This window comes from Phaenicophaeus curvirostris, chromosome 2 (genome assembly GCF_032191515.1).
Source record: "Phaenicophaeus curvirostris isolate KB17595 chromosome 2, BPBGC_Pcur_1.0, whole genome shotgun sequence".
NCBI lineage: Eukaryota > Metazoa > Chordata > Aves > Cuculiformes > Cuculidae > Phaenicophaeus > Phaenicophaeus curvirostris.
Window position 1 is genome coordinate 16,656,993 of NC_091393.1, and position 24,110 is coordinate 16,681,102.

The 24,110-nt window shown below is 36.6% G+C and overlaps 1 protein-coding gene across 1 annotated transcript in view; it reads right to left on the bottom strand.

Moving 5' to 3' along the window:
• COL19A1 (collagen type XIX alpha 1 chain) overlaps positions 1-24,110 on the bottom strand; it is a 199,627-nt gene that overhangs the window by 36,497 nt on the left and 139,020 nt on the right. The window contains exons 19-33 of the mRNA XM_069851444.1: positions 18,433-18,486; positions 13,918-13,980; positions 13,108-13,152; positions 12,105-12,140; positions 11,126-11,161; positions 10,964-11,017; positions 9,364-9,417; positions 7,332-7,385; positions 6,067-6,156; positions 5,665-5,709; positions 5,478-5,555; positions 4,168-4,203; positions 4,015-4,068; positions 3,873-3,926; positions 393-434 (exon numbers count right to left, since the gene is read on the bottom strand). Of these exons, the coding sequence (XP_069707545.1) occupies positions 393-434; positions 3,873-3,926; positions 4,015-4,068; positions 4,168-4,203; positions 5,478-5,555; positions 5,665-5,709; positions 6,067-6,156; positions 7,332-7,385; positions 9,364-9,417; positions 10,964-11,017; positions 11,126-11,161; positions 12,105-12,140; positions 13,108-13,152; positions 13,918-13,980; positions 18,433-18,486 (795 nt within the window). The remainder of the gene's footprint in view (positions 1-392; positions 435-3,872; positions 3,927-4,014; positions 4,069-4,167; positions 4,204-5,477; positions 5,556-5,664; positions 5,710-6,066; positions 6,157-7,331; positions 7,386-9,363; positions 9,418-10,963; positions 11,018-11,125; positions 11,162-12,104; positions 12,141-13,107; positions 13,153-13,917; positions 13,981-18,432; positions 18,487-24,110) is intronic.

Genomic DNA, 24,110 nt, shown 5'->3' on the forward strand with positions numbered 1-24,110 from the left:
TTGAATATGGCTGATCACTTCAAGTTTTATTATTTTTCAAAATAATACCGTAGAAATTCTAGATTCTTTTCCTTATTAGTATATTACCAACATATATGCTGCAAACTAAAGTAGAGAATGGGGTATGCTTTTAGCAGTGAGTACTGTGGGCTGGATATACCGAACAGGAATTTGCTGGCTACTATCTCACATACTGTTCAAACATTATTTTTCAAAGTTCCTATCAAATATATTTCTTGAGTATTTTTTAATAACAAAACAAACATCTTAAAATTATTTCAAACTAGCCAAATAGTTCAGAATTGAACCTACATAAACTTTCAAGTGTACACTGTGGTTTAAAAGGTGTGCTTACAGTAAAAAAAAGATACTTCACCTCTGAAAATGTTTACCTTCAGTATAGCACCCATGTCCCCCACAAGTGGCAGTGCAATCTGAAATTAAAAAAGGCAGTTGCAGTTCATGTTCTATGCAACACAACCAATTCTGATGGCTTCTCACTGTTTTTAAAGTTTATAAAGTTACATACCTAACTTATTACACACATATTAGCTGAAGCTATTTTTAAATGAAAATTCTAAAGGAAAACCAGGGTTTTAAATGTAGTTTTTAAATGTTATGGTCTATCCAACCTAACAATGTAATTCTCTGTTACAATTTCAAGAAGTTGCTTAAATCATGACAACAGTATAATTCCAGAACACAGTATATTTAAGTCTAAAAATATTAATAATACATTGTTGGTTTTGTAGCACACCAGCAACAACTTACTGCTGTTAGAAATTAGAATCATAGAATAGTTTGGTTTGGAAGAGACCTTAGAGATCACCTGATTTCAACCCCTTCCATGGGCAGGGACATCTCACTAGATCAGGCTGCCCAAGGCCCCATCCAACCTGGCCTTAAACACCTCCAGGGATGGGGCATTCTCACAGACTATTCTCCCCTGATTATCTTCAGTTCTTTTCCTTCTGCTCTTTCCTAGGCCTTGACTCTACTGTGAACAGTAGCATGAATTGTGGAAATGCCAAAGTGAACTCCAATAAACTAGCTCAGATACTGGAAATAATCCAGCTACAGCAACACGAGCAACATACACAGTATTTTCTCCTGCCTTTAAACATTAAGAAGTAGTGCAAAACTCTGTGGTGCCACAGCTAAATTGCTACTAACAATAAAGCTAACCCATTTAAAGCTCAACCAATAGGTTTACACTGTACTGCAATATATCTCAGATTTCCAAGTGCTGCCACTAAACTCATATTTAAAGACTCCCTGTAAAAACAGCTTGAACTGGTTATCATCAGCTCCACTCACAGATTAAGTCTTCACTTACCAGTGCCCACTTCTTCCTCTCTTTGCAGTTGCTAAAGCAAAAATAGCCCTTGGCATACTACAAAATTAGACACATTCAAAATTTGCTACTGTTTTGTTCAGTCTATTTCAATAATCTCCATCCTGAAGTTGAAAAATAAAATGTAAGTACTTCTGTAGAATATCAGAAAGACTGTCAGTTGATAGCAGTGGGCATTAAATACCAGCTCAAGAGAAGCACTGCTGAATGTATTTAACCGTAGGTGTAATCAGGAGTACAACATTTACATGTTAGCATCACTACCTTTCAAAGCACACCCAGAAGTTTTCTAGAGAGAGACATACCCACCTAACACTTAAGGACATTACCAATTAAGGTATAAAATCCAGCCCGTACACAAAGGTAAACTGCACATAGACAGTGTGACCTGCTTTTAAAAACCTGTAACAAGCCTTAAAAACAACCGCTACATCCCTACATGGCCTGACTTTTCATCCTCCTCCTCACGACAACATTTTACAGATAGGCAGTCTACTACCATGCCACCTGCTGGTCTTTCTGCTGGACTATACAAGTGCAATTTCTCAAAGTCTCTTCTCTGTTCTAATGTTCTTATTTTAGCTGCAATATGACTTTACGATACAGGCCTCAAACCTTCAGTGCAAAATGGTCCTAACTCTCTGCTTCAAGGGCACATCTTCTCTCCAAAGAGAAGGGTATTTCAAGAGAGCAGAAGGCCGTAATTCTCCTGTTTGTAAATCTTTGCATTTAGACGTGCCTGTGGAACTGTGGCATGAGATTTTATACTTACATTTAGTATACAGTGCATTGTGCCTTCCAGACCTATTCTACTTATGGATTTGGATTTTTTCTTATTAAGCACTTTATTCTCTGCCTCGAGTTTAATCTTGTTGACTTCAGACTGTCTCTGAATTTTAAGTTTTGATTAGATCTTCAAAAAGCTAGCAATCTTTCCCAGACCCGTTGCAGAGTTTATATCTACTTATCCTAATCAAATTAAAATACTGACAAGAACCAGGCAATGAAGAGACCCATCTTCCCGAGTTCGACGGTAATCTGCTGACAGGCACTCACATCCATACTTTTTGATAAGATTTAACTATACGGCAATTACTTCAAGAATATTTTCTGCTTGCTTATAAAAACCATCATGAGTACAGTTGCAAAGTTTCATTGAAGTCAAGGCACCTAATATGACTCCCTGCTCTCCCAAAAAAGTTAACCTTTCAAAGACAGAAATGTGATTTATTCCATGACTGATCCTTAATAAATAATGCCATCTTGTGTTTCCACATTATCATTCATACTTACAATTAATTAAGTATGATTAATTAGCCAAATTCATGCCTTGGTAAGGAGCAGAGATTTTGCAAAAGGACATAAGACATTTTAAATGTTAGGTTTTGTAATTTTTGTTTTCCCTTGTTTTGATATGTCTCAAATAAATATTAGTGTCACTGTGTCTCCCTGTTGTTTTGAAAGTTGTGCCTTTGAATAAAATCTCTTGGGAAGTATCAAATCCTGTAAACCCAACAGGATCACAGGAGACTTCAATAATTGCTTTTTAAGCTCTCTATCTGGTTTGTTTCTTCCAACTATCTAGAGATTTTTATTCATTTATTTATGTTATTATATTTTATTTATCTGACCAATCACTTGGGGAATTTCAAAAGCTTCATTTGCTGTCATAAAAGCCTATGTAAGCATTTGTTTCTAAAGAAAAATTTGCTTTCTGAAAGTTCTGAGGTGGTTGTTGGGACTCCAGACAGGAGCAGGAATAATGACTGAAATTTGGCCTTTATGCCGATTTGGGACAAGCACACTGGACTCTCCTGACTCATAATAAATAATCAGTCATCTTTAAGGGTACTGTTTGGTCTGAGGCAGATGGAGGTGTTTTGGATCTTGTGGTGCTGGACTTTACAAAATCAACACAGATATAGCATTGTTAAACACAATGATTGCTGTAATACACACTCAAGAAGAGGTAACTCCTGAAGTGTTGCGAGAGATCAGAATTTATCTACTGTCCTTGCTTTCAAACCCAGCCACTTAAATTTTCCTTAGTGCTAATGGGAATTTATTGCATCATGGACTAACTATTTTCAGAATTTCATTAAAAATTAATGTCTTCTTTCTGTGGCATAGCAAAATTAGCTTCAGAATCCTCAAACTTTTCTATTCAATCTTTTCACTTTTCACAGGAATAACCAAAGTATGCTCCTGAAAATTTGCGTTGTACAAAACTGCTTCTGAGAATGAGGAACACTATGCCAAGTTACAGTTTGGCAAAAACTCTAGTATACAAACTAACACCTGAAAACAAGGTCTTTATCCTGTATACATTAACATAAGTTTAATTTATACCATATTATAATCAAGTATAAAACAAACCAAACCAAAACCCTAAAGGATATAATCGCTGAAAAAGCAAATTGCATCCACTGGAGTTCCAGACCTGCTAAGATACGTCACCTCCTTTAAATTTAAAATACTTGCACCAAAACAAATGCACAAGTTTTCTATGTATACATACAGGATCACCTGGAGGGCCTGGCAGTCCTGGCTTTCCATCTCTTCCTGGAGTGCCCTAGAAACAAATGTGAAATTTGATGGCCCTGAATCATCGACAAGGGACACGATATTTCTTGCTGAATATTTAGAGAACCATCACTTACATTAATACCAGGGGTGCCTGGAGCTCCTGGTAATCCTGGGGGTCCCCTAGGGCCCTAAGAGGATGAAAGGTCATTTAGGATTTAAGACTATTTTACTGTAAACTTCTTAAACTAAAATAATGGTTTTTATGTTAAACAGAAAACATATCCTACCTGCACACCTGCTGATCCAGCTGGACCTATAGGACCCTGCAGGAAAACTCCAAGTAATCAGGGTTTACACTTTTTGGATGAACTTCATAAAAATATATTGAACATGGGATATTGGTGCAGTTTACAGTTAAGACTTGCTTTAAGGTTTGGTTTAAAATGCAATTTTGCCAAAAGCATAGAACTGAAGACTTTGCTGAGGCCCATTTTTAAGGGCAAGTAATACCAAAGGATTATGATCTGTGATGAAACTTGCTATTTAGCCAGGAGATTCATAAGAAAAGGTGATAATGAGTTGAATGAAAACAAATTAGATCATTTAAATATAAGTGGGTAATTTTTTAAAATCCAGACTTGAAAATATTTTAAGTGAACAAATTATTTTATTTTATTACTTTAGATAAGTAAGTCTCAGTGTGACTCTCTTGTCGCCTTCCTCAAATATTTTCTCTCTGTTCCCAAGTCCTGTCAATAAATTGAAACATATCAGCTGACTACTCTGGACTGGAGGGAGATTGCCCTATTCACCACAGTAGAACTCATGTAATAACCTGTACCACGTGTAATCTACACCATCAGTATAACAAATTTTTTTACTGAATTCTCTGAGGATGCTGCAGATGGCTTAATCTGAATGCTAGAGAAAGAGAGAAACCTAGGAAACAAGCTGAATAACTGAAACAGTTCTTGCTAAACAAGTTATGCAGTATGAATTGTCTAGATACACTACATCAACTTGCTTCATGTTTGAATTTAAACTGCACAGGAATGGGTGATGCAAGCTGTGTAAAATCAGGACTTTACTATTTCCTGGCATAGTACCTGGCACTGTACGGTTCTCATTTATGAGCAGCAGACCCAAGCCTGTAATTAGCAGTCATCACAAATGTAAAAGCTAGATGCAGAAGCAAAGGCTTCCAGATCTTTTCCATGTATCCTTTTCCAGCATGGATTTCAAATTGATATAATGGACAATGTCAAGTATAGCTCTTCTCTACCAGTATTCAGGCTGGATTTTAATGACAACTGCAAACAACTGTTGCTTAGAAGCAGACAAAATTAATCTGAAGATGTCCCAGCAACATCACTGGGAAGCTCATCTGTAAAGTAGCCATGGACTCAATTCTCCAAGGCTTCCATTTCTCACTTAACATTAGATCTTTCTGGGTCAGGATAAAGGGAAAAGATGCTGAGTTTGGAGTTGAGTCAGAAGAGAGTTCCTGGCATGGCTTTTTGCTATGCTTTGTTTGCTTTTTGCAGTTTCTCAGTGATGCACAGTGAGAAGCCCAAATTCTGGGCGTTGGTATACTTACTGGTGATCCCTGTACTCCTATTCCAGGGGGCCCCATCTCCCCAGGTGCGCCTTGTACACCAGGTAGTCCTCTTTCTCCCTGGAAAGGGTAAAAGGCTTTCAGTTACAACAGGTCTGAAAATGCAAACTAGCATATCATCTTTATTTTTTATAATAAAATAAAAAACAACACAAATTATTTTTTATACCTTTGGACCCCGTGGACCTGGGCTTCCAGAAGTACCAGTGGGGCCCTAAAAAAAGAAAAACAAAATTAAAAAAAAAAAACAGGCAAACCCCTAGATTTCAAAATGAAAAAGACTAGCTGAATTTTACTGCAAAAACTAGCCAGCCTTTATAAATAAACTATGGCAGATCTACGTAGGTCTGTCTTGTTAATACTGCTGTCACTAGAAGGGTGTGTGACCCTTGCACCCTTTCTAGACTACATTTTTTATCTACAATACCTCAGTAACATATATTTCAATTTTGAAATTCCATAAAAAAAACCCCACTTGTTCAGATTTTTTTTCCCTGCACAATAAGAATTCTTTAACAGTTGTCCCTACAAGAAATGAAGTCATCAAAGCCTTTTCAGACTATGGACTTACAGGTCTTCCAGGCAAACTCGGTCCAGGAGGCCCCACATCACCTTTTGGACCAGGAAGTCCAGGTGGTCCCATAATCCCACCAGGCTCTCCCTACAAGATAAATTTGAATCACTCATAGAAATACAAGAATTTTCTCTTATGAAAACCTATAAACAATATCAAGGTTATCCTATAAAGTGCAAGTATCATAGAATCATAGAATCATAGAATAACCAGGTTGGAAGAGACCCACCGGATCATCGAGTCCAACCATACCTTGAGAAGAAATAGAAAAGTAAAAACCACCCACATTTTCCTTCAAAAAGTTACAGAGGAAAAGGAGGCACGGACCACACAAGCCACTAATAATAACTAGCATTCTCTCAGTTTTCCATGCTTGCAATGCATCTGATCTACACCTCTTGGCCCTCAGGCCCCTGATCACAGAATCACAGAATCGCCAGGTTGGAAAAGACCCACTGGATTATCAAGTCCAACCATTCCCATCAGTCACTAAACCATGCCCCTCAGTCTTTTAAACACCTTCAGGGAAGATGAGTCAACCTCCTCCCTGGGCAGCCTCTGCCAGTGCCCAATGAACCTTTCCATGAAAAATTTTTTTCTGATGTCAAGCTTGAACCTCCCCTGGCGGAGCTTGAGATCATTCCCTCTTGTCTTGTCCCCTGTCACTTGGGAGAAGAGGCCAGCTCCCTCCTCTCCACAACCTCCTTTCAGGTAGTTGTAGAGAGCAATGAGGTCTCCCCTCAGCCTCCTCTTCTCCAGGCTAAACAACCCCAGCTCTCTCAGCTGCGCCTTGTAAGACTTGTTCTCCATCCATCCCCTTCAACAGCATTGTCACTCTTCTCTGGACTCACTCCAGAGCCAAACACAGTCTGTCATTGTATTCTGCCAATGAATTCACAGTAAGTTTCACACTGTCTTTTTCCAGTTATCTATGCCTAGTGCTAAAGCCTTGGTCTTCACTGTATTCCTGTTCATACCTCTATTTCTTTAATGCATGCAGTGTCTCTTGCAGATTTAATGCAAGAGCCCCATGAAACCTCCTGGAAGTATTACTTAAATTATGACTCTAAAGAGCAATTATGTTGCTAAATTGGCCTGCAGCATCTCTGAGGAGCAGACAGAGTGTTGCTGCTGGTACATTTTAAAATCAATTCATAAAGCAGCCACACAGATGCACTACAGAAGGATGGAAGGTTACTTCAGAGATGACAATCTAATATTTTCTAACATATCAAGCTTAACTAAAAACACATAAAACATACCTTGTCTCCCTTAATTCCTGGGTATCCTGGTTGCCCATGGTCTCCTGGTAAACCCTGGAATTAACAAAAATATAACTGCACATTTTAATAGCTATTCCCTTAAAGATTATCTAAAATTACTGGTGTACATGAGTTTACACTGGATTATTTGCCGTGCATTAGTATTGATCCAAAATGTTAAAGGGTACAAGTTAATGAATGGTTCTTTAATCAAATACAGGAAATCGTTTGTCTTTAAGCTTAAATGTAGTAATCAATATTATTTTCTGTATCCTGTCAGGGCAGAATGGCAGAGACAAAGGTTTGTCTATTTAATTTCAAAACAATTCCAAATCTTGAAAATCAATATTTTTTTCAAGATAGGCAGTAGCAGGTACAAACTCTTCGATGATACAAATGAAATTAAAGCGATTTTCAGTCTTTCATAATTTTCATCATGTTGCATAAGCCAAATTATTATATATATTAATCCATAAACTTTCACTTTCAGAAGATAAAGCAACACAATGAGACTGGAACTAAATATACTTTTCTATAATACATTTAAATATGTTTCTATATACTATTGCATATATATATACAAGCCTTCAAGATCATGTATAGCTAGGATCTTCATATATTTTATATATTTTTGTCTGTTCATCATCACTTGATCAATGAACCAGCAGAAAAGCAGTTGTGAAAGCAGAAATTATGAACTGAGATGAGATGATGACAACACAAGCAAACCAGAAATGCAGTATTTTGTTGTCTTTCACAGTAACATTTGGGATCTCTATATAAATAGAAGCACAGTAGAAAAGGCAGACCAACCATTGTTATAGAAGATAGGTAAATTACACACAATTTAAAAAAATGTGTGACTCAACTGAGTAAGAAAATAAGATATAAAGAAATGGTCAATAAGTAACACAGTATAAAATGACTATATGCAGATTTGAATACCAAGGCTTTTCTCCCTGCCAGGAGCTGAAGGTGCTGTACTCCAGCTTTCAGATTGCTTGTATCCCAAACACTTGTAACAGCTCAACAATAAAACGTCTGCCAGCTGTGTACAACTCAGAACTGTATTTCAATATTAATAAAGTATATGACTTCAAAGTTTGTTCAAATTAAGAGTTTGTAGAAATAAGATGAAAAACAACCCACGGAGCAAAGATCAGAATCGTAGGGTTTTTTCAGGTGAATGGCTAAATGCTAGGCTAATGTCAAGCTCTCAATTGTCTGCTTTTCTTGGTCTACTTCTTCGATCTAACCACTTAAACTTCCAAAATGCTACTTAAAAACCATTTTATCGTTTAGGGAGGTGGAGAGGGAGGAGAACCAGGGAGATACAGGGTGGGTATCACTTGTTAGGTTGCATGACACCACCACCTTTCTGGACTGAAAGTTAATTTCAGTTTCCACATGGGATTAGGCAGCACATAAATACACACCTATAAAGGGATTGTGCCGTAATTTGGAAAGGAGCTAGGCAGCCACTTCCTCAGTAAAGGCCTCCTGCTGTATTAGAGTGTCAAGTCAAGTGCCCAGGGAACTTTCAAGCTCAGTATAATGGTGCCTAACAATTTAAGATGCTTCCTAGAGTATTCAGACTGCAGTGAAGTTTCACCCATGCACTTCCTGCCCTAATGTACAAGGTTACAGGTGTGCTGGATCTTGGAGGAGGCCCCTATCACTTTGAGGGGGCCCAATCAGCCAGCAGACCCATCAGTCTGTTGCCCAGCAGCATAACTGTTACAGGCACACTAAACACACCATGAAGGAGGACCTCATAACCTTGACCAACTTGAACCAGTTGGGAGACCTGAGAGTGGGGCACCTAAAAGCATAATTGAAACTCTGCTGAGACCCCCTCATTGCCTTGGCAACCCCAACACATCAGCTGCTACCATGCGTGTCCCCAACACAACTGATTGGTATAGTGCCACTCAGAAAAGAAGCACGTATAATAACTTTCATGGTATTGCTTCACTGACTAACTCTTCACACACCACAGTCGTACAGCTTGGTGAGACTGCACAATACATACAACTTCTCCTGGCAGTCCCCTGGGTCCCACAGGTCCGGGAGGTCCTTGCAGTCCCTGTGAAATTATATAGTTAGTACACACTTGAGTTAGAAGTCAAGGTACCTGTTGCAATTTGGTGGAAAGGATTCTCTCTATATAAGTAGATTAAAACATCTGGCATCAAGAACTATCTTCTGCATGGAGCAAGACATATAGACTTTGCTTGTTCTTCCTTAACCTAATGTTTAGTCCAATAAATCTTTTGGACTGGTAGGACCAAACCCTAGGTTGTGTCTACAAAGCAAATACAAGTAAATTCAAAGTCACTACCAAAAACGAAAGAAAAACCAAAGCCAACAACAACAAAAAAAGTGTAAATTAAGATTTCCTGCCTCAAGGGACAGATCTAGAAGTGATTTTTTTTAACTATGTGGTAGGTGTTCCTTCTCTTTTTGGAACAGATCGCCTTAGGAGGACTTCAGAGCACTGAAAGTAAAGAGGATTGAGATGTAGAGATACAAGGATGTCTTGGTGCAAACTTAAATCCTTTGGATCCATATGAACCTCTTCTGGAAGCTATACAGTGTGAAGATGACCTAGATTTCCACTGCACTAACAACAATTATTTCTGTAGCTCCCACCAAGGAAGAACATTAACCTCCAAAGAACAGCCTAAGGAGTTAGAGTGGAGAATATGTTTTAAGACAACAGTTTCATGGAACCTATAGCTTCAATTACTCCTCCTGAGACTTCTTTTGATGATCTAAGGAACTTGAGTACTATCATATCAAGCTCCACCAGGGGAGGTTTAGGCTGGACATTAGGAAAAAATTTTTCATGGCAAGGGTCATTGGGCACTGGAACAGGCTGCCCAGGGAGGTGGTTGAGTCACCTTCCCTGGAGGTGTTTAAGGCACAGGTGGACGAGGTGCTAAGGGGCATGGTTTAGTGTTTGATAGGAATGGTTGGACTCTATGATCCAGTGGGTCTCTTCCAACCTGGTTGTTCTATGATTCTGTGATTCTATATCCAACATGAATGGTGTTGGGTGAAGATTACATTTTCACGGTTTCCAGTTCTACCTTTACTAGATACAATTCAAGGAATCATGACAGATTCTCAAGAACATTTGTGCTTCAGTTATTTTCTTCAAAGCAAGGCAATGACTACTTTGACATTACCTGCAGTCTCATAGGATTAAACATAGGAACCGCTACTGTAGTGGCAGTGATTACTCCTCACCTCACTGATGGATAGAGAATACACCCAGCCACCAGTGGACTTATAATTGCAAAATTAATAATTGCAAAATTATTATGGTTTGATAAGAATGGTTGGACTCGATGATCCGGTGGGTCTCTTCCAACCTGGTTATTCTATGATTCTATGATTCTATGAAAATGGGTGCTCATATTCTTGAGTGACCAATTAACATTTGAGCTTTATGTAAATATTCCTTGCTGACTGATGCCGAGATCGACATGTAGAAAATTTTTATATAAACTAATTTGCATTCTCTGCCCTTTAATACTAGCTAAAGAACTGATAGCACTCAGAGTCCTTGTTATATAACAGCACTGAATGCAATAGCTTCTAATAACATGAAAATATCTTTCACCTACCTTTGATCCTGGATTTCCAGTAAGACCAGGTGGTCCAGGGTCTCCTGTTTCACCCTATATATATTGTTTGAGAAAATTAAAAAATCCATATTTACTGTTATGTCTTCCAGTATGTGGTACATACAATAGCGATGCAAATAATGTGTTCAAGTCAAAAAATACCTTATTTCCTTTTGATCCCTCCATACCAACTTCTCCCTGAAAATAGCAGGTAAAACCAGGAGAAATTAAAACTTTAACTAAGATCAGCTAAAAGTTTAATTTGCTACCTTAAAATATTATAATACAGTTTGCAAATTTAATATTGAGAAAATCTTAAAGAATCTTTAATGTCTTGTGCAAACTCTGAAAGGCATTCATTCCTCCATCAAACTAATTCAGTTTGCAAGTTTTCCTGGCGTTTTAAAGAATAATTGACAACACCACATCTGCCTAAGAGTTTCTCCAGTCTAAAGCCTATTCTTCATCACTAAATATCTTCTGCAGACAGACTATTCATCTCCAAACACACACATTATTACAGTATGACTTATTTTGGTTATTATTATAATTTGTTAATCACAAGTATCTGAGCAACCTTCAGCTATTTATTAAACAACATAACTAGCTTTTGTCAAATGTCATAAAAGAGGACAATAGTTAATTAACAATAAGCAACACATGTGAGCAGACTCTTACAGAATAAGTGTTCTGAAAATATCCCCCAAAATAATTACGCACACAGAGAACGGCTATAAGTAAACTGCCTGATGTTAAATGCCATGCTGAAAATTGGTAAAATAATTAAAATAATACAGTTCAGCCCACATATAATTCTGTGAAATAGCTGAAAGAATGAACCAATCTTCAGGGAACAAAGAAAGTGTCTTCTCTAACCTCAGTTTCAACCATGAAAACACTGAAAACCAGGGCAAGTCCTGGTTTTCCTATTTTCCTATTTATATATATTTCCTATTTTCCTATTTATAATCTATATGAACTTGATGCATATGTGACAAGTGGACAATACATATCCTATCCTACATAATCACCGAATCTAATGTAAGCGTACAAAGAAAAGAATTACAGCATGAATACAGTATAAAAATCACATCCAATGTAAATTACACATGTAATCAGTTCAAAATGTTGCTATACTTACAGGATCTCCCTTGTCCCCTTTTTCAGAAGGCTCACCCTATGGAAATAAAGGGAACAGTTCAACACAAGTTTGTTTCAAATGGTAAACAACATATATGGCTGGTTTTGGTCAAGAGTCCTTGAAAAATGTGTGTAGTTTTGGTGTTTTTTTAACCCATATAAGCTATAACTATATGGACTACGAAAGTTTACTTGAAGAATGATGTTGATTTAATGACAAGACAAGTTGATTTAATGACATGTGTGTTACTTTCAAGCAGAAGCACAAAGCAGGGTCAGGAATATGAACTAAAAAGAGAGAAGATGCATAAGTATCTGACAAATTCTCAAAGACAAGTGCTTCATAACCAACAAAATCATGAATTGGTCATATTGACAGAATAAAAAGTGTTTCTGTCTGCATTAGAACTGTTTATACAAGAGGATATGACCAAAGAAACCAACTGAAAGTTTAACAGCTGAACAACAAAATATCTGTTATTGAGAGGATGAAGAACTGGGTACATCATCTACCTGTTCCTAGAAAAACACAGCACACACCTATTCCCCAGCAATACGCCTCCCTGCCAAATCTTTCTGGAAAATTAAAGCTTAAACAAAAATATACTAAGTTAGGACATTTATCCTGTTTTTTTCATATAGATATTGAAGATAAGTGGAAGAATTATGAATGTTGTCTAATTCGTGAGTCAATAGCTGGTCATAACTTTATAAAATCATAACTTTAAATTTGTGTTCAGTAAAAGTCTGAATGTGTTTAAATTTAAGGACTTTATGAGCTTTATGAGCTTTATGAAACAGGCAAATTTACTTGCATACATAAATAGTCTCTCAAGGAGGAGCTTGAGTAAATTACTAAGGACATTCAGAGACTGATAGCTTTTCCTGTGCCCAAATAAGTTTCCTTGATCCTGAGTATATTTTCAAAGATTTGATTCATAAACCAGTACATTCAACCACCTTCTAGTATCACGCATAAGCACATAAGTAAGGAATTAATTTACCTTTTCTCCTTTTGTGCCAGTCATTCCCAGTTCTCCTTTTTGACCCTTTTAAAAAGAATATATTTAAAACCTTTTATATTTTTAACAAACGCAAATAAACTCCCCCTCCCCTTCAACTTCTCTTTGTTCAGTGTAGTGTACAAAATCTGAACACTGCAATAGAAATCTGAGATTTGAACTTCTGCAAATTAATTTAAATGACTGTTTTCCATAGCAGAGCTGTAGCCTTCTCAAGAAAAAATGTCAAACATACGCAGGACATTGGTCTCTTTTCTTCTACGTTTAAAACGCATCCAGTTGTTAAAAATTCATTCCACTGTTTAAACAGGACAGAGCCTATAAGCAATGTACTGTCAGATGGTATGCAATCAGAATTTGACCCCCATATATTTTTTAGAGGCTGACTATGAGTATTTTGGTATAGCAAGCTCCATCATTACAGAGAAACTGCTTTAAACATTCATAACTTACTATTAAAAATATTTTCTGAATTACAATTTTTTTAGAGTCTTTCCTCCCTAACTGGCAGGCCAGTTCATTTGACTTCTCCTCAGACAGTGTTAGACAAACCACATACAATTCTTGCTGCATTTTTCCTTTCTGGTATTAGAGGTCAATGTCTCACGTGCCGCACCTGCAGGATGGCATGAGGAGTCAGATATTGGTCTACACAGATCAGAGACCCATATCTAAAAAACTATTCCTCCAAAGACCATTATGATATAGGAAATAAAGAGATATTGTGTTAAGGGTGGCAAAGACAGGTTTCATAGGCAAATTTTTTCAAATCCATCCATCCAAAGTACTTACAATGTCTCCCTTCTGGCCTTTAGGTCCTGGGGTCCCAAGTAATCCGAGTAGTCTTGTATCACTCTGGGAAAAAATATCACCACAAAGATCAAAGAATAGAACATATCACCATTTATTTAGAGTAACAATTCATTTACTATAACAATTTCACGTAATTTACCACTATATAAACTCAGAACTCCTAATTTACTGCTAGAAAGGGATACTAAATGCCTGTGCAGTACATCTAAGTAATGTATTGCAGCAACACATCCTTGGTTATGCATTCATACTTCAGTTGGACTACCAAAAGATGAACAAAAGTGTAAAATGGAAATATCTAGGTTGAATACTGCTATGCAAATCTGTGATTTTTTTTAACTCAATACAAAGAACATTTTATGCTCATTATTATAGTATTATAGTATATATTCTCAGGTTTGCAAGAAAAGAATAAAGAATCATTTCTCTCCTATGACAAAACCACAAGCTTTTTACTTTAGAGTGGCAGGAAATGTAGAATAGAGCTGATTTATGTCTACTACTGTAGTGAGACAGAAAAAGAGTTAAAGAATATGATCAATAGAAAAACACAGACAGATTTTCCTCACAGAAAACAGACAGGTTTAAGGACCATGCATTAAGGTTGTAGACTTGCTCAGGTAATACTGCACTGCATCTATTTATTGTTCTGTACAAGGAAAAGACTCAATAAAACACAAAGCAAATGGTTTCTTCTTCACAAAGCCAGGCTCAGGCTACCCAAAGGGTACATGTATTCTTTTGATGACAATGGGAAAAGCAACAAAACCAATAACCCTAAAAAAATGAGCTTAAGCCTGGAGTCGAGTCCAAATCCTAGAACATCTGCCACTGGTCTGAATGGGAACCCTGAGCAAGCCATCTCCCCTTGCTATGTTCCAGTTTCCATATCCCCAAAATGAGACGACATCGTGATCAGTGAAAGTGCCATGTACACACTGTTAATATTTTCAGAAGTTAATAACTGAACATAACCTGAACAAAATTCATCATTATTTTGTAAATGTTAATCTCCTGAAGGATCTCTTTCAGCATTTAGGCTTTGTAACACTGTTAGTACCTTAATTATCAAAATCAGCTCCAGAGCAAGAGGCAGAAAGGGAAGGGAACTTGAGTATTGCTTAGTAGTTGACTTTCACTTGACTGAGAACAATCTAGGTGTCTGTTATTATTAGTATACTGTAAATTACAATTTGTTCTAAGTTCTGCATTTCTTTTGCATACATGGAGGAAAAAAAAGGTATTAGACTAAATGACTACTTTTAAGCTCTTGGTATATTTATAGGTCATTTGCTCTTTACAACAAATCTAAGTAAAATATTCCAAAGAAAAAAATCTTGGAGAAGTAATAATGAATTATTTGAGAATTACCTATAATTATTATGAATTATAATGATTTTCAAGCATTTCCTGAACAGATTGTGATGTGCACACTACTCTGTGTTGTGCTTTCATTTTTGGTTTTATGTGTTGGACAATATTTCAGATTAAACTGATCTGCCCTTTCCAAAGCTGTTTAGAAGTAGGTTTGACTGAGGTGACCTTGTATCTATGTACAGAAAACCAGTATGTAAAAAAGATGACAAGCAGAGGCCTTGAAAGACCAGGCAAAGGCTGATAATACAGACCTAAGGTACAAATCACAAGGCATCAATTACCAGACACTGGAGGAATGTAACATACAGAGCAGGTCAGAGCCATTTACTTGGCATAATGAAGAGAACAAAATACATGTATTGAATACATCTCATTTATGCTGAAGGCACAAAAAATGTAACAAGAATGGATATAAAAATAGTCACATGCCTGCAAGAACAAGTACAAAAAAGAATAACAAGGGAAGAAATTCTCCAGCACTGTCTCCCATCCAATTAAGGATCAATGCTACCATTTATTATCAGCAAGTCCCCCTCACCTTTATTAAAGAAAAACTGCTAATCTTGGTTTGCCATTCAGCACAATTTGCTGCTGCAATCAGCAATTGTATTTATAGCATATTTTTTTCACTGCAAACATGGATCAAGTAAATTATGCTTTTAAAGACTTGCACTCCAGCCTCCTTATACCATAAGGCAATTGATACTGAACAAGAACAAGCTTGGTTGACACAAATTATACAAACACATGGCACAATTGCAACTACTCTACACTATACAGAAATCAGAAGAATTGAAAATAATCTGCTAAGAAAAAGTGAAACTATAGAAAAAAAGATATTATTAATTCTGAAGGATCTTAAGATCTCTCTCGCTATTCTCCCCATTTCTTGGTAGCAGTTTCTCATGATTCCTAGGAATGTCAATGCAAAGAAGCCATACTGGTACTCTCAAAAATAAAAAAGGTGTTAAAATCTCTATAGCAACAAAAATGTACTCACAATTGAAACACTTAAAAAATTGAAACTGAAAGAAGACCTTGTGAGACCCTTGAGAACATGCATTTCATTGTCGGAAAATGACAAGACTTCCCTGTGGTTAAGGAATCTCAAAAAACCTCAGAACATTACTGAAATATCATCTCACAAATGCAACTAATCAAGGCACATTGCAAATTACAGACTAGAATGATAAGAGATTGCATCTTGGAGGTACCAAGCATCGAAGAAAATCAGCACTTATAATACATAATAACAGGGAAAAAAGGGAAGTTACTAGTGCCTAAATGAATAATCAGTAGCAAAGTGGACAAGCTGTCCTTCTCTTTGATGACATCTTTGATGTCTTTGTCTTGTCCTTGATGGAAATACACCATTTCCATAATAAAATCTATAGAAACTAATATGTTTGTTGTAGCAGTTGGAGATTTAAGTTTAGTCTAGGAAGATCTGAATAGGAAGTTACAGAAAGTTTGCATATTTAAAACCTGCTACTTGAATCAGAAAGCCATCTTCTCTCTCATGTAAAACCAAACAGCATTTCCTTGTTAAACAGTTACTCGTTCATGATAGTTATTAAAATCTTCAAACTAGAGAGCTGAAGGAAGAAGGTTTGTAAGGTCCATGTTCTTTTAAATATGATTTATTTATAGACACAGAGTACCTGGTCTGCATTTCTCCAGAATATTGTTAATTAGGAAATACAAGACATCTTAAGAAATCTTAAAGCCTTACAATGATAAGAAACACGTTTTTTGTAGACAGATGTTTACCAGTTCCTGAAGATCACCACTGCTTCTGTTTCCTACTTCACAGCTAACCTTAAAGGGGCTATAAGGGTAAGAAAGATTAACAGTCTAAAGCAGGGAGCGAGTTACAATAAATACGACATTGAAACAAGGCTGTTTGCTGTGAAAATGAAAGTTGTCATTGGCTAGAAAAAGAAACTGGAAAGGAAACAAAAGTCATAAAACCAAAATATAGCAAGCTTCAACACATACATATGAAAAGGCAGACCCAAACCAGAAACTAAAGCTCCAGGTATGAAAATGTCCCTGTCCAGGACAGCATGAAAATCTACACTGAATTCCTAATGCATGTTCTAAGGTGATGTATTGATTTGGACTGGATTAAATGCCAAACATATCAGAGAAATCACTTCAGCGGTAAAAGCAACTGGAAAGATGCGTTTGATAGGAATTTTGCTCCTGAGTCTCTACTCAAAAGAAGAATTTAGTACTCATCAGGGTCTGTTACATAAGAAAACTACCCTGAATTCACTTGTTGTTTATAGCTATGTATTTCAATACTAAAAGAGATGGATGTCTTCCAGGTTTGACCTGCATGGCTTAAGGCAGGAAGCACACAGTAAAATTTTCATTAAGCAAATACTCCTGTAATTGTGCTTCATCAGCCTTTGACTGGAATAAGATTTTCTATTCAGATTGGCTCAGTTTGGCACCAATTAAGAAAACTTGCACGACCTTGGAATCACAATGTCTAACAATGGCAGACACTAACACCACTTAAATGATTTGAAAAAATCTGTGGTAAAGAATTTAAAAGTTCTTTTACGTATAACTCTGTAATTTAGTTTTTTTTTTAATTATTATTATAAAGTCCATGTAGCTGTAGAAGGTTCTGTAACTAAGACGATATTTTTAATAGTTTGTAATAAAAACATAAGGGTGATTCTCATGGATCGCTAGCAGATCTTTCAAAATTATGCCTCCCTGTCCTTCTGTATCTTGACAGAGTAAGCCAAGAAAGAAGAAATGTCAAGTATGGTTTAGAGCAATTAACTTGGAAATGGTGAGCTGGTGCTTTGTGCTAACAGCTAAGCGGTCCACCCACCTCCTTTTTGAGATATATGAGGCAAAAATATGTGAACAGAAGATGGATGGGAAGTAAGACACATGGCAGCAAGATGGATGACACAGGAGATATGTGACTGGAGCTTGTACTGTGCCTACATAGGGTTGCAGAAAAGAGACAAAGGAGAACCTACCTTTTGGACAAATATGGAAAGTGGTTCACGGGGATCAAAACTGTGGTCATTTCTACCTTAGGTACGTACTTAGCCAAAACCATAGACAAACAGACATATCCAGTCTCCATACCTCATTATAATGCTTGTTCAATGAATCCAGAATTCCTTTTAGTCCAGATGGACCCTAGATGGAAAAACATGCATTTAAATTTAACTAGTGCTTTGTTTGCATACATGCATTCAAAGAAGAGGGTCACGTAAAAGGATTAATTTTATAAATTATTTTCTGCAATTTCACTGTACCTTTTTTTTCATGCACAAAGAAGAAACAGAGTCAGTTTATAAATCCCCAAGTTTTGAAAAATGACATCTTCTCTTGAGTAGATCAGTCTGTCACACAAGGCAGAGGTGACATCCATATCAGCTTTAATACTAATCTCTTCCACTATGAGCAGTATCTTTGCTCTGCAGCATTTTAGAACTCTTTCCATTAACTCAAAGTATAAGTCTTGACGCAGAAGAGGCTCCTAGTGTGAATACAGAGCTAGGTTTTTAACTTAAGAGTACAGAGTGAAGTTGAGGAATGCCGGAATTCTCAAAAAGACTAACTTCCTAGCTTTATAGGCATTGCAAGTTTATACTTACACATAGACTTTACGAAAGAATTTCAAGAATGGAGAAGGTACTTTCACTCAGATGCAGGCTCAGGATGGAGAGATTAAAAAAACACGTGCTTGGCAAAATAAAACATTTTAAGATATATTCCGCCAAAACCTAGGCCCTCACTGAGATTTTTGTATTGCAAATCAGGGCAGAACACAAAAAATTGAGTAAAGTCCTTATGAACTAAAACTTGTGTAAATTTACAAATTAGCATAGTATTTCTCCTTAAGTTGAAATTTTCATCATGCACTATGAACTATAGCCATTCATGATGGCTGTCAGAAATGTTTGACTACATTAATAAGATAATAATATACTCAGTTAAGTCACTTGGTTGGAATGACCTGCATTTAGCAGAGACAGAGCACAAAGGCAACTCTCCTCCCCTGGGGCTTTTTATACTCACAATTTACAGTCTGCAGGTTTTTTGTCAGTGGGAAAATTGTAGTTGGCATATATGCACCCTAAAGACCACTTTAGGAAACTGAATTCTCTTTAGTCCTGAGAAGGGTTGATCCTTAAGGGAATGGAGGTCGTTTATCAGTCAGAGTTTAGTCAGTGTTTTATCACACATTTTTAATTTTTATAAGATTCTTTTAAATTCTTTTACATGCATTGTTATTGTACATACATCACGCAACAGAAATGTTCTGGTGTTATGCATCATAAAAAACCATCTTTTTCCATTTTCAGAATAAGAATCTATTGAATATTTCTCCTGTTTTCATGCTAAAGGACCTGCAAAACTGTTACAAAAATTAAGGTTCAAAATCACTTCTCTCCCAAGATATAAAATGACAAGATGAAAGTACCATTGTTTTCACAAGTTAAGACTTTCATAACAAGAATTGCTGTCAAGTTCATAGCAGTGCAGCAGCAAGACTCCGAGGTATTCCCAGAAAAATAAAAGAACTTTTTATCTACTGTTTTTTGCTTAAGATCCAAGGAAAATACTGAAATGCTATGCATTCTGGGTCAACATAAGCTTAACAACTTGTCAGTATACTTTTTGAAGAAGGACCTCAACTGTTTACTACTTCAGAGTTGCTGCTGTATAACCTATCAGGCAATTCAGACAAAAAGATGATGAAAATAGTAGCAACGATTTTGTCACGAGTGGCACTCCTCCTCTCTGATAATTTCACACGTGTAGAAGATGGTGCTTGTGAACTGAATATGACAGACAAACCTTGACATTTGATACCTTTGCATCATGGTACCAGATGTAAGGATCAGTAGCACGTAGCAAATCAATTTGTGGAAACAACGTAGTTGTGCTATAAAATAATAGCTCTCACAAGTAAGGGAACTTCTGAAAATGGCTGGAAGGTCAACCAATCCTGTTACAGAGCTGAAACTGAAAAGCATTTCTGTTTTCACAGAAGCACAATTCTTGTGGCAGTATAGATAAGTATTGGTTTTCAAATAACAACTTTTATGAAAATAATTCTAGGTCTTCAAAGATATAAACATTTATCACACAAGTTTAAATGCATTTTTGGGAGGACAATTAGTAAGAATAAGGAAAAATCACTGTGTATGAGCCATGCTCTTGTCTCATCACCAGAATTTGGTAAGAACATGGAGCCTCACAGCCACAATTGATGAAGACTGAAGGCAGCTTTCCTTCATTAATGCAAAATTCTGCATAATTTCTCTTAGCACATTCAGAGCAGGGCAGCAGAGACTGTAGACAACTTCAAAACAAGAGACTTTTTCTCCTCCAGGAGTCTCATTCTTCAGGAAGATCAGCTTTTTGAATATATATGGTTCTTGCATCTCTAACTGGAATTGATGTGTCACAAGGCTTGTTCCTAAGTCCCAGTGGCAGGCTATGCTGATCAACAGTTATTAAAAGCTTAAGAATTACCACAATGTAAAGTAATTGCATAAAAAGTTAGACACCAGCTTGATGATACTGATTGATTTTGATATTGATTGATTATGTCACAGCTACTTCGAGGATGCACATCCTGAGGGTGGAATCATTTGGCTCCCACGTAATCATATTTGGAAGTGTTCTGACAAAGCATTTAAATGAGGTAGGTCATGATTTGCATTCTGACAGCAAAGCCTTCTTCCAGCAAGATGCATCTGCTCTGTAGGAGTGCACAGAATGGCAAACATGCCAAACTTTCCCGCATGTGTAAGATTATTCTGTAAAATCCTGACAGGTCTCCTTACCAGTAAAGGTAGTTCCCTTGAGGTACTGAACTTCAAAAAATGAGAAACAGAACCATGATTTTAATTAACCAACCAGACTGCTACTTCCTTGGGGAAAAATAATTCAATCTGATGGAAACTAACTAATGAAAGAGAGGCAATCACACATTTCCCATGGAGTCTGAAGATATGAAAAAACTAATTTGGCTTTACCATTTTCCTAAAGTCAAATAGGTAAAAGTTACTGAAACTGATGGATAAGTCAGTACGCCCTGGCAGAGCATCATTGCAGCACACCAGAAAAAGACAGACATGTTCTGAGACATCATCATGAAATTACAAAATATGATCATATGTATTTTACTGTGATTACATTGTTACAGAAAGACACTGCTTGTATATTGCATATATTAGGGGACATTAGGAAGATTTAGAGGTCACATGAAACATCACAGCTGCCCAACTCTTTGTTACCCTCAATACTGAAAGAGATCCAAGGCCATAAATCTTTCCATATATTTTATCTTCGAAGTGAATTGTGACTTCACATTTATGTTGAAAAATAAGATAAGTATAGTCTTGATGTTTTGACTGAGATGCTGACTGAACTCCAGTTTCTATAGTGAGCAGCAGAATTTTTACTTCTATACCCATATTAGAGATGGCAATCTGGAATTGCAACTGAACTGTGCTGACTACTATAGGTGTCTCAATTTCAACAATGTAATCCTGCAGTGTCAAATCCTTGAATCCATAATCCTTGTAGGATTCTGTAATCCTGCAAGCAGTCAAAGATAAGAATTTATTCTCCCTTCCCATTTGCCACCATGTCTACCACCTGCAGCATCTGGGTTGTATTCTTGACTATGCTACAGCCTTTGTATTACTAGAGATAAATAATCTATTTTAGTCTTTCTGTTTTCAGAAATCAATGTAAATTTAATAAGTTTAATAAATTTAATTTTATCTTTCCATCATTCTTTCCAAAATTGTATTATTGAAAGGAGCGTACAACATTGGAAAATACTTTTATTCAATGGTTTCTTCCTAAACTCTAAGCTCTTTCTTCCTTTTTATGCTGTTCCTCTCCACTACTACAGCTGCATAATACACTCTGAAGTATCTACCATTAAAAAGAAAAAGAACCAGTAGTATTGGTTTGCAAGTGGAGAAGCGATTAAAACTAACAGGAGTTGAAGAATTATCATACAGACAATTTCTAGCTGTTGAAGGAGAACTTTGCACATCTGCCACTTTGGATGTTTTTCAGACTTGCTGCTTTCCAAAAACCAGTGGAAAGCTCACTTGAGCGGGGGTTTCCTTTTTTAATACCAAGTTGTGTAATTGAGAGAACTGAAGCACACAGAGAGTATAGCTGTATGAATAAGAAAAGAACTGAAAATGTGTCCTGATTGTTTTCCAAAATTACAAACATGTTTCAGATGTTATTTTTATAGACAAGGCAGGAATAGAAACACAGGTGCTAAGGAGGAAATTGCTCCAAACTGTGAAATTACTTGGGTTTAGAATACATTTTTCTCCCATAACTTCTGTAGTTCATCTGTGTTTCTGTAAAGATGAGACTGCTGAAAAAGTCTATCCAGTCTCATAGTCCATGCAGTAAAACGTAAAGAAAATTGCACTGGTTGCATCTCAAGAACAGTCCATTTCAGAGCTCTGCAAGTGACTTGGTGTAATCACTTTATCCATCTATTTCAGCCTGCCCATTAAAGTAAAATACTGTTTTTCAGGTTACTATAACATAAAAAACCCACAAAAGTTGTAAGTGTAGACGTGAGATATTGAATAAGTATTCCAAAGAGAAAATGGAAAGAATGATGTAGGCATTATGTCTGCCACAATAGAATACATAAAATGTCATTTTCATACAGATTTAAGACATGGAAACAAACAATATGATGAACTCTTGCCAGCCGTTCCCATCCTACCATGTAAGCATTTCCAATATTCTTCTGAAAAGCAGTTGAAAGTCCATGAACACCAGAAACGCTACTGTCAATTTTCACTTATCCTTGCTTTAATTTTCTGTTTATTGTAATTAACTGATAACATTCATTCACTTTCAAAATATTAGTAGAGGAATGACAGTATTTCCTGAGGCAGAGGAAATGAGATTTCCAAGGCAAACTGCTGGCTACTTAAGATAACTAGTTTGGTGGCACTGACATACACATTGAATAACAAAAGACCAAAAGTGTACGGAATAAATGAAGAAATTCAAGTAGCCTGTGAAATTTTCCACTGCCTCATACGCAACACAAACAAAAAAAAATTAAGCCCTATTTTGCTTTGAAACTTTAAAGAGTAACGAAGCTAAACTTTCAAGGAAGAATTGTGAAGATAAAAGATATGAAGTTTAGCCCCCCGTGAAGGTAAATGATGAACTGAATGATGAGTTTCAAGGGCTATAACAACTGTGTAATAAACCTATACCGGTCGCAGACAATAACTTGGGACAAGTTGGTAGTAAATAGCAGGTTTAAAAGGATGAACAATTGTGATTACAATTCACTAACATGTGGTTTAGCAGACCTGAAGTTATTTCCCTGCTCTGCCACAGACAGCTTCTTAGACAAGACAGAACTCAGCCAAATCAGGCAGTCCTCATGTTTTCTACCTTTAAAAACCACTGCTGATAACACTTCCCTTCTGCCAAACTGCAAGACTGGGCAGAGTTCACGCTCAGCCCCAAAACAAATTTTATGCTGGTGAAAGTCTGTAGCACAACTCTAGCTTGGCACTTTTTATTTTAAAACCAATCTTATGTCCCACTAAAATGGAAACTACTAAGAAATGGAATTCTTCCAGTCATAACAGTTCCAGCAGAGACAGAGAGAATTGGGACAGAAAAGATAAATTTAACACTCAATGGAAGAAACAACAAAATTCCTTGTTTCTCTCAACTAGCCTTCCTATGTGAATAGAAATATCCAGCTGCTGATTTGAGTAGAAGTAAACATA